Source organism: Haplochromis burtoni, unplaced genomic scaffold, assembly GCF_018398535.1.
Source record: "Haplochromis burtoni strain Fernald_Lab_line unplaced genomic scaffold, NCSU_Asbu1 Contig_70, whole genome shotgun sequence".
NCBI classification, from domain to species: Eukaryota; Metazoa; Chordata; class Actinopteri; order Cichliformes; family Cichlidae; genus Haplochromis; species Haplochromis burtoni.
In genome coordinates, this window is record NW_024582431.1 from 1,442,172 (window position 1) to 1,454,849 (window position 12,678).

The following is a 12,678-nucleotide window of genomic DNA, read 5'->3' on the forward strand; positions in this document are numbered from 1 at the left end:
TCCTCCACATTTACTTACAAATAAACATTATCATAGATTTTTATACAGAAGAATTTTTCTTCTTGTCTCCCATCACTCACAGTATATAGGTTCAATTTCAGACGTTTGCTTAAGGAAGAAATCTTTAAATGGCTCAAATGAACAGGAGAAATGAAAACAACTTGGCCTTTAATACATTGCCTAGAAACAAATACTTCTCTGTTTTTAGTGTACAGGTAACACTTTTCTCTCTCCTTTTTGGGTATTTTCTTGTAAGTTTGCTGTTTGTCTGTCCACCCTTGAGTGGCCAAAAATATTCTGAAAAATATTTTCCTTATTTTCCTTTTTCCACAAACCTTGACTTGATCTCAGAGGATAGATGTTTTATTTGGCCATAGCTCAAATGTGGCCTCTCACCGTATGACAGCTGGGATAGGCTCCAGTCACCCCATGACCCTGAATTGGACAAGCAGTAAATGGGACGGATAGATTAAGCCTTATAACCTGTCTTATCCAAGCATTGTCTGACAGTGTTTGAACAAGCTTGGCTTTGTCAGTCTTTAAGTGCCTTCGTTCAAGCTTGAGGTCAGATATGTCACAGTTTTTAGGTTAAGGACCCAAATATAGACTCAGGATGCAGGTGGAATAAACAAAATGCAACTTTATTGGTGGATAAAAGCCCAATAAATAATAAGTTTCATAAATCCAACAGCAGAGGTGATACATGCAAACAAACTAGGAGAATAAACAAAAACTGCAAGCACGGACAAAGAGAAGACAGCACTATGTATACTCACACAGTAAAAGTTAATCAAGGAAATGAGACACAGCTGGGAGGAAATGAGACACTGGTGCACAGAATCAACACAATCACAGGGGAGGAAGAAGGAACTGAATATGAGACACAGAAGACAATTAACGAGTAAAGTAATTCAGAAAGAAAATAACAATAACTAAACTGGGAACCTCAGACACAAAAGTAAATTTAATAAAGGGAAAAGACACCAAAGGAAAACAAAGAGAAAGAACTGAGGAAACTAATAAACTCTAATTAAAAAAACAAAAAAAACCAACTCGAACTAAGAACTCAAAATAGCAAAATCATGGGCAATGACAAGATTACTTTGTACCAATCCTTGATGTTCATTAGTCTTAAATATATCTATATCTATGTCTGGATGCCCATTGTGATATTAGATATATTCATTAATATATAGTAGAAGTAATTCCTTTGAGCCAGAGAATCTCTTTAGCAGGGCTATCACACACAGCTCTGTCTGTGAGCATGGCAGCACTATCCTCCTGTTTGTGATGGGGCCTTCAGTTAGAGGAAATGTGGCATTAAAGGGTAAAGAGTAATTTTTTTCAGATAGTGAAAGACTGTGGGGGCTGAACCAGTGTCATGTAGAAGATAACTGTAAATACCACATGGTTGATCAAATGGACTCCCAGAAAAAAAAATACAGCATGAGCATACTAGATCCACTCTGAGCTGTGTGTTGGGAATTACTAACCTGCTGCAGTATGAATGCATCTCCTTAACCTCCTAGGACCTGGCGTCCACATATGTGGACATCACATTTTGGGTTATTTAGACCAAAATACTCAATTTTGCTCTACAAGGGCCTGATATCCACTTAAAAGGACATTATACTGCTACTGTTCTATCAAAGTTTTAAATGAATATCCTCATATGTGGCTCTTATTTTTCTTAAAAACAAAAATAAGATTAAAAAAATCTGGTAATTCTTTGTTTTTACATTCATCGGTCCCAATATGCCCAAATATCAAAGAGAAATTAAAAATGCATGCCGTGGAAGATTTGGGGTCTTAGGAGGTTAAAGATTAAGACCAGGCTGGGGTGTTTACAGAAATTCCTCTTGCTCAGTCGATATAGGTCTCTCCCCCCCTCCCCCAATGTTCAGCACAAAGTTACGCCAATGGTCCAGCTCAGGGCAAAACAATCCCAGTCCTGAATACTCCTGCTATCATGTTAAAAAAGTGTGGGCGTTGTGGTGCTGACCCAAATCTCAAACTTGGATTTGTTAGTAAATTTGTCTTTTTCCAGTTATTAACTGTGAAGTGCTGGTAAGATGAGTCACTTGAGAACTCTCAAATCCTTTATTTAAATTATGCATTTTTAAACCAAAACTATTCAAGGCTTATTTTTTTGTCTGCAGGCTTTTGAGCATTTAACTTGCAGCTTATTACTGGCTTGGATGGAAAGACAGGATAAGGCAAAACATACCTATAAATACTTTTGTTCTGTCAGCAATACAAATTTGTATAGTGAAACATTTTGGGCACTAAACATACCAGCAGACTGAAATAAAAACAACACCAACAAGGAAAAAGCTATGTTTTATGAAGACAGATGAATAATTTAAGCGATATGATGAACAGAGTAAAACTACTGCATATGCCGGTGTGTGCCATTTCAGGATCTGACCTGATTACAGTTGCAGCCAAACTGTAGATTTAAAAACATATAAAATGCAATGAAAGACTTAAAAATAGTGGCTGTATGTAAACTGTTTTGGTGGGTTACACATAGAGAGAATTGTTTTTGTCACATTGCTTGTGCTAGTATATAGTTAATACTGAGTTAATACTGAGATATTGCTTTTGGTATGCATGCAGTATTACATGCTTATATAACAGTCAACAATTAAACATATATTATTATAATACTGAGTCAAAGCAATACTTTGGCAAGTCATACAGTATAGAGTAGGCTTACATTCTTATTTGTGTACATATTTGTAAAATCTAGCATATTTAGGCTTATGAGGCTTTAAGACATACTGGGAAAAGACATTTTGTGCTTATAAATATAAAGGGTAGTTCCATTCATTTTCCTCCTTAGTTTCCATATATTTTTTTCCCTGTTGCAAGTTTCTGTATTTTCCCTGCTGATCCTTGACTCCATGTCGGCTCTGAGCGTAGCGGGACCTCCAGTCCCTTTCAAAAGTAGCTTTGACATGTTCCAGGATTGTCACTCCTCTGTCTTCAGCACTGCCGTTCATTTTGACCACCAATCCAACTCCTGCATTAATAGCAAAATCACTGCCAACCCAGTCATGGTTCCCTGTGAGCGACAAAGACAACAGTGTCAGATAGCGCCCGTAAAAGTCATTATTTAAAAAGAAATAGCTTTACATTACTGTATCTTGAATCTTGATATGTGTCTGCATATGTATATACCACTTGGTGCGTGTGTGTCTTTGGATGAGCGAGTAAGAATCAAATATAGCAGTGCTAGTTTAGTTTAGCAGTCTTAGTTAAAAGACATGTCCCCTGTTTCACAAAACATCGTCTCCTGAACTGTTTCTTGGAAAAGCACAGTAACTTTCTGGAATTTTCTCACAAACCTCTGTGATGATATGACTTCCCATAACCTGTACTGTAGCTGTAAGGATTGAACTAGCCATATGTGAGACACTTTGTGGTTGTGACTTGTCCTTTTACTTAAAGTATTCATCTGAAACTCACACTCTTTTATTTTCTTCTCACCTTGCTCTTTGTCTTTTCTTGTCTATATCCCCATAAAGCAAGCCAATACAACAATGTTTGAGCTATTTCTCAAGTTAAAATGTTCAAGTTTTATACATTTTGCTTTGGTATGTGGTATGACTCACTAAACCCAGCTACTAAAAAAGCCAATAAAAATCTGTACCTCAAAAAATTTATTTCCCACTGTTTTGTTTTATATTGAATAAACAAATGCAATACAAGATGATCTTTTATTTCCCTTTGGACAAACAGGCTTGTTGTCCCATTTCAATCTTTGGATAAAGCTTTGATAAAATAGATTCCTCCTGGCTATAAGTAATAAAAACAAAAGGAGAGTGGTAACAGCATACTTATGTATCTCATAGCATTTTCCAGTTGAACATCTGTTAAATGCCAACCATAACTTCTTCATCCCTTCATGACCACATTGTACCCATCTTTTAAAGCAGTTTCCAGCTGCACTCACCATGTCACGAAGCTCAAATCTTCTTGAACATGACAATGAGTTCACTGTTCTCAAATCTCCTTCACAGTCACTATTCTAAATAAAGCAGTGCACCTCTTGGGAAGTCGTGGAACAGGACATTCTTATCACGTGCTGCTTGATAAATCTACATCAACTGTTTGATGCTTTTATGTCATTATGGACAAAAACCTTTGGGAAATGTTAACATTAAGAATTAAGGTAAATTTGAAGGCAAAAGGGGTCCAACCCCATACTAGCAATGTGTACCTAATGAAGTGGCCAGTTAGTCTATGCATATTTTTGTTGTCAGTATAAAAAAGTTTATATTAAGATACTTTGAAACCTACACCTCAATAAAAACCCCAAAACACACATTATATTGCCTACCAATGTAGACTGCATTGTCGGTCACCATGTACTTATTGTGGTTGAGCCCAAGCTGAATGTCATCGTTTTGCTCCTTGTGACTAAAAAAACGCTAGAAAAAACAACAATTTAACAAAAAGCATGTATAATATACAATAAAAACAAAGAAATAAGTGCAGTATGAATTAAAACTTGTCCATGAGTAGTTAAAACTACAGGTGTAAGTGATTCGCTTACCACTTCCAGGGAACAATTGTAAAGCTGAACGCAGAGTGACTTGAGGGAGGTCACAAAATTAAAGGTGAGTGGATGAGTTTTCTTCCAGAAGCTTATGAGCAGACGAACTTTGACCCCTCTTAATACCACAGCTTCTCTGATGACTTCATCGATAGACGACCAATACCTAAAAATCCAGCTAATGTTATTATTGTGGACAATGCTTTTGAGTCTAAAGATACTGAAGGGCATAGAGTTTGAAAATTCCACGTTGCTATATTCTGGGTATATTCTAGTTTGCCATGAATTGTGTCCTCTGATACAGACACACATGTACAGTATGAATGTAAAATGACCTCATAAATGTTCCTGTAAAAAGGATTTAAATGTCAAAGCTTGCCCCGGCACACACCTTGTGACTGAGGTTCCTCTGAAACTCCTTTTCACCAGAGGGAGATAGTCTGTCACTGATATGAAGATAAATGTCTTTGCACTCTGAATGACTTGATAGATGGCATCTACATCTCGGGTGCGATCTTTGGAGCAGAAGAGTTCAGGAGAGGTCTACAGAAAGGACAAGGCATGTTTGGTCCCCAAAATTATGTAAAAATCACAAAAATGAAACAACTGAGACACACGGTTAAAGTTTAGGATAACTTTCAAAAATGTGTGTGTTTCAATTCAACAAAGAATGCACAATCCACTAATAAAAATAGGTATATACATTTCAATGTAACATTTCTGCAGAGAAAAAGGAAAGAAAACAAGAAAGCACATTTCAACGACCATTTATCATTACTAGAATATGTGGGGCAAAAGATCAAGGTTGGTTTGCCAACAGCCTTGACAGTATGGCTCCATTAGTTTCCTATAAGATGATAAATGTTTTAAATGTACCCGATAAATGTCTTGTCGCTTTGAGAGCAACAAGATTCGTTAACGTAGTGAGATATTCAGACTCAAGTTGCTCCTTAGTGCGATAATAAGATGATTAATCATTTTCTGTTTATATTTGTTATTAATATGTAATAACACTCTTATAAAGACATTCACTATAAGCCCCGAGGCAGGAAATTGGTGCCTCAAGAAGTATATGAACCACTGCATTTTGTGAAGAATTGATTTATGTATGCACTAAGTCCTGTAACATAAGAAAGCTGTTACTCACAGACACATAAGCGGTGGCGGGGGTGGAGTTAAGTTGTAGCTGCAGGGCATTGTTTTTTCCATAGAGAGCAGTTACTCTCTTTGACCAGATGGAGGGGATGTAGTCCCTTTCGTGGAGCTGCCAGTAAAATGAAAAGACTCGGTGGAGGTCCAGAGCCAGACAGCTGCAGTTATACACCACCACCCCCAGTTCTTTCCTCTGTGGTGTGTGAGAAAGAAGTAGGAAGAGGTGATGCAGCAGAAAAGTTAAAATATTGAGTGTGCTCTGCAAACGTTATAGAGGGTATAAAAGAATTAAAGAAAGGGACTGAGTTCAGAGAGAGAATAGTAACGTTTCATGGATTGTTGATCTTCTATTAATTTTCAGATTAAATAGGATAAAAATGAAGAGCGAAAGGTACTATTATAGAATATCACTAATTTAAAGGTATTTAGCCAAAAAATAATATATGATAAAATGATGCTAAAAGAGGAAAAAGAGGAAAAGTCAAGACAATAACAAAGTCAATAAGCTGGATGTCATCATAGATATATAATCATTTCAAAGGAATCTGTCTAAAAGCGAATAAGCATTATTCCAGTCCTACCAAAGAATTTAAATAACTGGAGCACAAGCACGCTAACACTGCAATCCACAGAGCTGCTAGTGTGGGTAAAAACAACAAAACGAAAGAAGAAGAGACAGATGTCCTAAATACATTCTTGTCTGCTCATTAAAAAGATGGCAGAAAATTTCTTTTGTGTTTGGTGTTTCTGTTTTTTGTCTGTTTCTTTTTTAACGTGTGCCCCTGAAGGAGGAACACAGAGGTTTCAGTTTGTTACCACAGAGGGTCAGTTGAAGACATACGTGTCTGGCTTGCAGTGCTTACTACACACATCCAGTGTATGTGTGCTATTCCTTCATTTCTTCTTGCTCATTGTGACTTACACTCATACAGCAGTCCTACCCCCAACCAGTGCTGAAGCACCAAATAGGGCCGGGCAATCACTTCAGGTTACGGTATGCTAATGCATTCTGGTTCCTGCTCTATTATGAATTACATACTAAATGAAAAGTGAAATGCTACTTGTCTTTCTGACCATCTCAGACAACAACCTTAAATCATTCCTGATTTCTGTCGGCAGTGCTGCAGTACCTGCATAAAGAAGTATAAGAGGAAAGCGTGGCTAATTTACATTATGTGTTACTCTTTAAAGACCCAGCAAACCAGATGCTGATGTGCGCTTTTACCTTGGAGAGTGACCTCCAGTCCATATCAGCGCTCCCGATGTAAATGTGCTTCCGATCCACTATCCAGAATGAGGAATGGAGTCCGCCTCTGGTAAAAAGTGTCATGTTAACAAAATGAACCTCTGCATCTAATTCGTGTGAGGGATAAAAAGAGACAGAAAAGAGAGAAAATGAAAAGTTTAAGAGAAAAAGAAAGAGAAAATTGTGTAAATCTGACAGTTGGCCTTGTACTGTCTGACAAGAACAGGGGCCAACGCAGGCAGTCTGAAAGGCAGTCTTTGACAGGAAACCAGACTGTACATTTTCATCCATTCAAGGTTTTTTGGCCTTGATTGTGAAGTCTGGCAGATGCATATGGTGTAGAGCTCCTGGGTGCTGCTGCATGCTGTAAATGCATCTGTTTTCCTTGAGGCAGGTCATTGATATTTCATGCCATACCTACAGTGTGGTTCTGCTGTCCTAAAGTGGGTTGCTTAAGAAACTCAACTAAATGTATCCTGGAGGATGAGAATCTCGTTAATAAAACTCTATAGGGTTGTCGGATAAATTGTAAATGTATATCTTCGTTGTTGTTTGCCACAGTGACACAACAAATTGCCTTTCTGAAATAAAAATGCCACATCCACTCACTGTGTGCTGCCAAGGCCTTCAGCTCAGTCGAGTTTGTCAGACTACTGGCAATCTTCAGCTTAACCCCGCGAGATTTTAGCCTGAGCAGTCTCTGGAACAAAAGCTGACCCTGAGGAAGAGAATGATGTTCTGTATTACTGTAGCGCAGCGACTGACCAATGTTCCTGCATTTCTTTTAGAAGGGCAGCTCTTATTTCGTTGCAGGAATAACCTTATTAAATTGCATTTGGTTTTACAGATCAAATGGGAAATGCAATTGGCTCATTGTTCTACCGGACTGGTTACTGTGACTTTGTACCTGTTTCGCGAGGTTTGGGATTGTCTCCAGGTCCCAGGAGTTTAAGTCCCAGGCAGATGACACCACTTCAATTGAGTGCTTCGCCTGGTCCAACAGTGTGTGAAAGCCAACGGAGACAGGAAGGTGGGGTCTGCCATCCATGGAGAAAGAGAGGTCGTCTGGAATGTTCTCCACAAGTACAATGCTGAAAATAAAAGATTCCTTCAGTGTCTGGAACTTTAAAGAGGAACACCACCAACACAACAACCCAGCAGCTCAAAGCCTTCACACATAAATCCTTTTATGGGTCTAGATTTTAACAATAAAAAGTGAGGTACAGATCCACATCAGAAATCTCTACCAGAATTAAATAATGAAATAGTAATATGTAATTCTGAATTGGTAATGAATGAGTCCAGATTAAGACTATGTTGAGTTAGTAGAGACAGTCGCTGTGAATACACTGTGCTTTACATGAATGGAACCTCCACAATTTCCTTTAATCTTGCGAAACATCCTACTGGCAGTCTTTGCTGCAGTTTTCCTCGGTGATTCCATCTTCATCGTCCCCCCAAATGTCCACAGATGAGAAGATCAGTGCTACCAGAACAGCAAAGCAGCAAACAAGGGCAAAGATGGCAATGCACTTCTGCTGGGTCTGGAAGATACATTAGAAACACACACGACACGAACAAATGTCAGACACAATGTTTTATTTCTGGAGGGGTTTTTTTTGTGAACAGTGCTGCAGTAACTTTTCTGCTTTTTTTGTGTGTCCCTTTTGTGCACTGTGGGCACATAAACACTTGTGCAATGTGAATAATGACGATCAAAATAACAACTATGGCCTTCGTTTGACAGCAGAAACCTTGCTTTGATAACCAGTATACTGCAGATTTCAATGCTCTGGAGCAAAAAATCCCCCAGCTTCAACGATCCCACTTTATGCCACAGAGCCGGACAAGTGAAGTAGAACATTCTCCAGCTGACAGCAAATTGATGCACACTAAATCCAGTCTATAAGGTGTATTGGAAAGTGCAAGTTTTTGCTTCTCGTCATACCGACTGCTTTGTTGTCCATGCAATTCCCATCTGAAAAGGGGTTTTATGAGCTCTGTGTCAAGGTGGCAGCCAACGTTACACTTATGTTAAGCAATATTGCAGGCAATATTTGTGCGCATGTATGTGTGTGCAGTATATGTCTGTAGGGTTTGTAATATAGGTAGAGTGACAGTCAGTATGAGGTCAGAGGTTGTAATGTTGGAGCCCTGATCCAGCCTGAGGAGTCTTGATTTTCACAGTTTTAAAAGTGCACTTAGGCGTTTTTGTTTTGCTTACAACTGCACATTTTCACCACCTCATTCTCTGCCCTGTTTGGCTTTGTCAGTTGGTGAGCTGTCAACATCACATTACATATTCTCTTTTGTTGTGTTCTATCAGTCAAATGAATTGCATCCCACTGATTAGCTTGGCAGCATAAGCAGGGGGTTTTTCCTTAAAAAGAAAATTTCCGTCTAAAAATTCTAAAGCTTTTATTTAAAAAAAAAAAAAAAAGCAATTCAGCATCAAAATATAGAAATATGAACAGCAGGAGGTTTGTGGACTCAGATATTGCCTCGGGCAGTGAGGCTGAAAGACAGGTGCTAGCTGGGTGCACCATACACTCTTCTGTTGGCCTCTGAGGCCACTGAGCTCTTCATTACATTTAGCAGAGTCAAGGACCATGCTTAACTTGTGGATGTGGATAGGTCAGCTTTCAAAAGGTACTGATGCAGTATGTCGCTGTAAAAGGACAACAACACATCTAATATACAGGAAAAAATAGCCTAATATGGCAAGGAGTGAATAGATAGCTGTTCCAATAACTACTAAATAATTTGATCCATCCATTCGCTTCTGTTTATCTATTTTAGGGTCGTGGGTGGCGCTCGAGCCTATCCCAGCTGTCTTAGGGTGAGAGGAAGGGTACACCCTGGTCACCAGTCTTTCGCAGGGCTAACACATAGACACAGACAACCATTCACGCTCACATTCACTCCTGCACTCAGACCTATGAGCAATTTAGTGTTTCTATTTAACCTAACCCCACTAACTGCATGCCTTTGGACTGTGGGAGGATGCCAGAGTACCCGGAAAGAACCCACACCAACTTGGGGAGAACATGCAAACTCCACACAGAAAGATGCTGGCCTGATGGTGGAATTAAACTCAGGACCTTCTTGCTGTGAGGCAACAGTGCTAGCCACCGTGCTGCCCTAAATAATTTGAATTATTGATAAAATAATTATTTATCAAGCAAATATTATGTGAGTGGTTACAACTTCTGAATACTTCCAGTTTGGACACATTTGATTGGGTTCTGGGCAATTGTTTTTGTAATTTATTAAGTTATTTTCTTAACTTTTGTAATGTTTGCTACTGCATTTAAAACAGTGTTTGTAATTAATAAACTTATCTTACATAATTGTTGAAAAAAAAGCAACATTTCCAGCTCTTATATGCTAATAGTCTCTTTCTCAAAATTATTTTACATCAGATGTTTTTTGGTTGCAACTGCAACTACTGTGCACCGAGCTATAAGGATGGCTGTGTTATTTGCCGTTTTGCATCATTTAAAGACTAAAGGAGAGACTGATTTATATTAAAAAAATCTTGGATAGTAAAAAACACTTTGACGAAAACCTAAAGTTTTGATATAGATATGAGCTTTTAGTTTTAATATGGTTTAAAAAGATAAGGAATTTAAGAGTTTAATCAATCAGGCAGTGAAACACTGGTGTACTGAAACCTAGAGAAAAAAGCCCAAGAAAAAACATGCATTGCAATCCACCTATGGCCAAAAGGAGACTAACATTGCCTATTAAATATAGAAAGAGCTGAAAAACATCACCTTTAATGGCTCCTGTGGGGTTGGTCCTGCCATGAGAGCAGCATTCCTTTAAACTACAAGGTGGGAAACAGGAGCTCAGTCACACATCTTTGCCTCTCTTTTCCACCCAGCCCTCAGCCTGTTCAAATCTGATGTCTTCACTCTTGGTCCTTGTCTTCATCCTGCAGGTACCTCAGTGTCCCAAAAGGTCTGTCTGTGTGGGCATCAGCTTCTGGTCTCTTATGTGTCCTGACATGGTTCTTCTAGCAGCTGATTGTGTGTGTGTGTACTTGTGTGTGAACTGTGTGTGCGGTTCACTGTCTGCCTTACAGTCGAAGCGGTGAGAGAGAAGATGAAAGACCAACCCCCTCTTGTTCAAAATGGCCAATAAAGAGCCGTAGCTTTGAGCTCCAGTACCCTCCTCCCCCTCCCTCACTTTCCCTCTTCTCTTCCTTTTCCAGCTGTATTTCCCTCCTTTATCTGCCAAGTGAATAAAACTCATCTGGCAGCAAGCAGTTGGTCTGTGCTTAGAAGGGAGCGATGCTGAAACATGCCATTAGTAAATGTGACAGCTGCAGCAAAACTCCCCCCAAATATTTTGGACTCAGTAGATCGCACATGCCTGCTCACCATACTGTATGCAGGCGCACACACATGCGTGCGTGCACACCCACACTCAGCATTCACGGTTACACTCAGAAAATAAAAGCCCAAAAGCCCTATAGCTCCCATTAATAATTGATATAAATGGAAGTTGGCATAATTATCTTCTTTAATTCCCACTTTGTTTAAATCACTGCAGTAGAATTGCTTTATTCCAGTGGAATGAACCATGTTTCAATTCTGCTATAGCTTTAAGAGCTCCTCATATTATTGCACAGAAGGGTCTCAGTGGGGAAAAAAAAAATGAAATATGTAAAATCCTTTTTCCTTCCTTTTTTTTGTCCCCACAACTCTTTCCTCACAGATGAATATATGCTTAATGGCAGCAAAACAACATATGCTCCAAACTGCAGGTACGCTTCTGTTATGTTTATGAGACCTGTATATGAGGTCGAAAAATGATAAGAGGCATCTGTATGCACTACTGCATTTAAGTAAACTTTAAAGAAATGTGTTGATTTTTCTAATTTTAAGTTATACATACCAGCAATTTCATCAGTAAAAAAATTTGCTTTAAATTTCATATCTCCTTCATGCTGAACTGTAGTAACTTTAGCGACTCCCTGAAATCTTATGCAGAGCCATCATCCGGTGCAATTTTCAATTTAAACATTGTTTAATTGATGAACAAATACCTGCAAAAATAAAACTCCCATCAGCCTAGGGTGTGCCTCAGCTAATCAGCAGATGCAGTTGTCTCACTCAGCATTTATATAGATGCATGTTAATAACATTCTTGCCACAAAAAAAGCATTAGCACTTAGCTATGCCACAGAGGCTGGAGGGGTCTTTGCTACATTCACTCTCTTAGGCAAAAACAGATGTATTTGCATGGCTGGGAGCAAATAAGAATGACTCTCAGAGACAGGTCAGTAACTTATGCTACTGATATAGTAAGATAGAACTGCTTGAAGTAACATTTATCAGCAGACTCTGTAGGCTAGCAGCAAAATATTGCAACAGTGCTAGTATTCCATAGCTTTGTGGACTTTATCACAAATTAACCCGTCAAACAAGCAATTTGTGCTGTAGAGTTTTGGAGTGACTCTTTTAATACAACTAATACTCATGAATACATTCTTTCTTCAAAGTTTCAAACACATTAATACGCAAAATACATGCAGAGTACAAAGTTTGAATTTTAACTAAAAAAAAAGACACATTAAGACGAGATCTCGTAGTAGTGGAATAAAAACGTAACAGGGAAAACTGCTTTGCCTGTCTAGGACAGGTGCCCTCTGCACGTCAAACTGCATTTGTGTGTGTGTGTGTGTGTGTGTGTGTGTGTGTGTGTGTGTGTG

General features: G+C 38.7%; 1 protein-coding gene across 1 annotated transcript; it reads right to left on the reverse strand.

Annotated features, from left to right (window-relative positions):
* Positions 1-1,904: 1,904 nt before the first annotated feature.
* Positions 1,905-11,081, reverse strand: pld5 (phospholipase D family, member 5). Its single transcript, XM_005924988.3, has 10 exons — positions 10,736-11,081; positions 8,367-8,503; positions 7,867-8,050; positions 7,569-7,677; positions 6,939-7,066; positions 5,709-5,906; positions 4,953-5,104; positions 4,562-4,727; positions 4,346-4,436; positions 1,905-3,067 (listed from the first exon to the last, which is right to left on the reverse strand). The coding sequence occupies exons 1-10, from the start codon at positions 10,766-10,768 to the stop codon at positions 2,805-2,807; spliced, it is 1,461 nt and encodes a 486-aa protein (XP_005925050.1). The 5' UTR covers positions 10,769-11,081; the 3' UTR covers positions 1,905-2,804.
* Between the last annotated feature and the right edge of the window lie 1,597 nt (positions 11,082-12,678).

What these genes read in the sequence shown, in the direction of transcription:
- pld5 (XM_005924988.3), bottom strand. Translation starts at nt 10,768, where the DNA reads ATGGCAGGACCAACCCCACAGGAGCCATTAAAG. An exon ending in GAAGGCCTTGGCAGCACACA is followed by an intron (nt 7,067 to 7,568) that starts GTGAGTGGATGT and finishes CACACGAATTAG; the next exon opens with ATGCAGAGGTTCATTTTGTT. An exon ending in AGAGGAACCTCAGTCACAAG is followed by an intron (nt 4,728 to 4,952) that starts GTGTGTGCCGGG and finishes CTGGATTTTTAG; the next exon opens with GTATTGGTCGTCTATCGATG.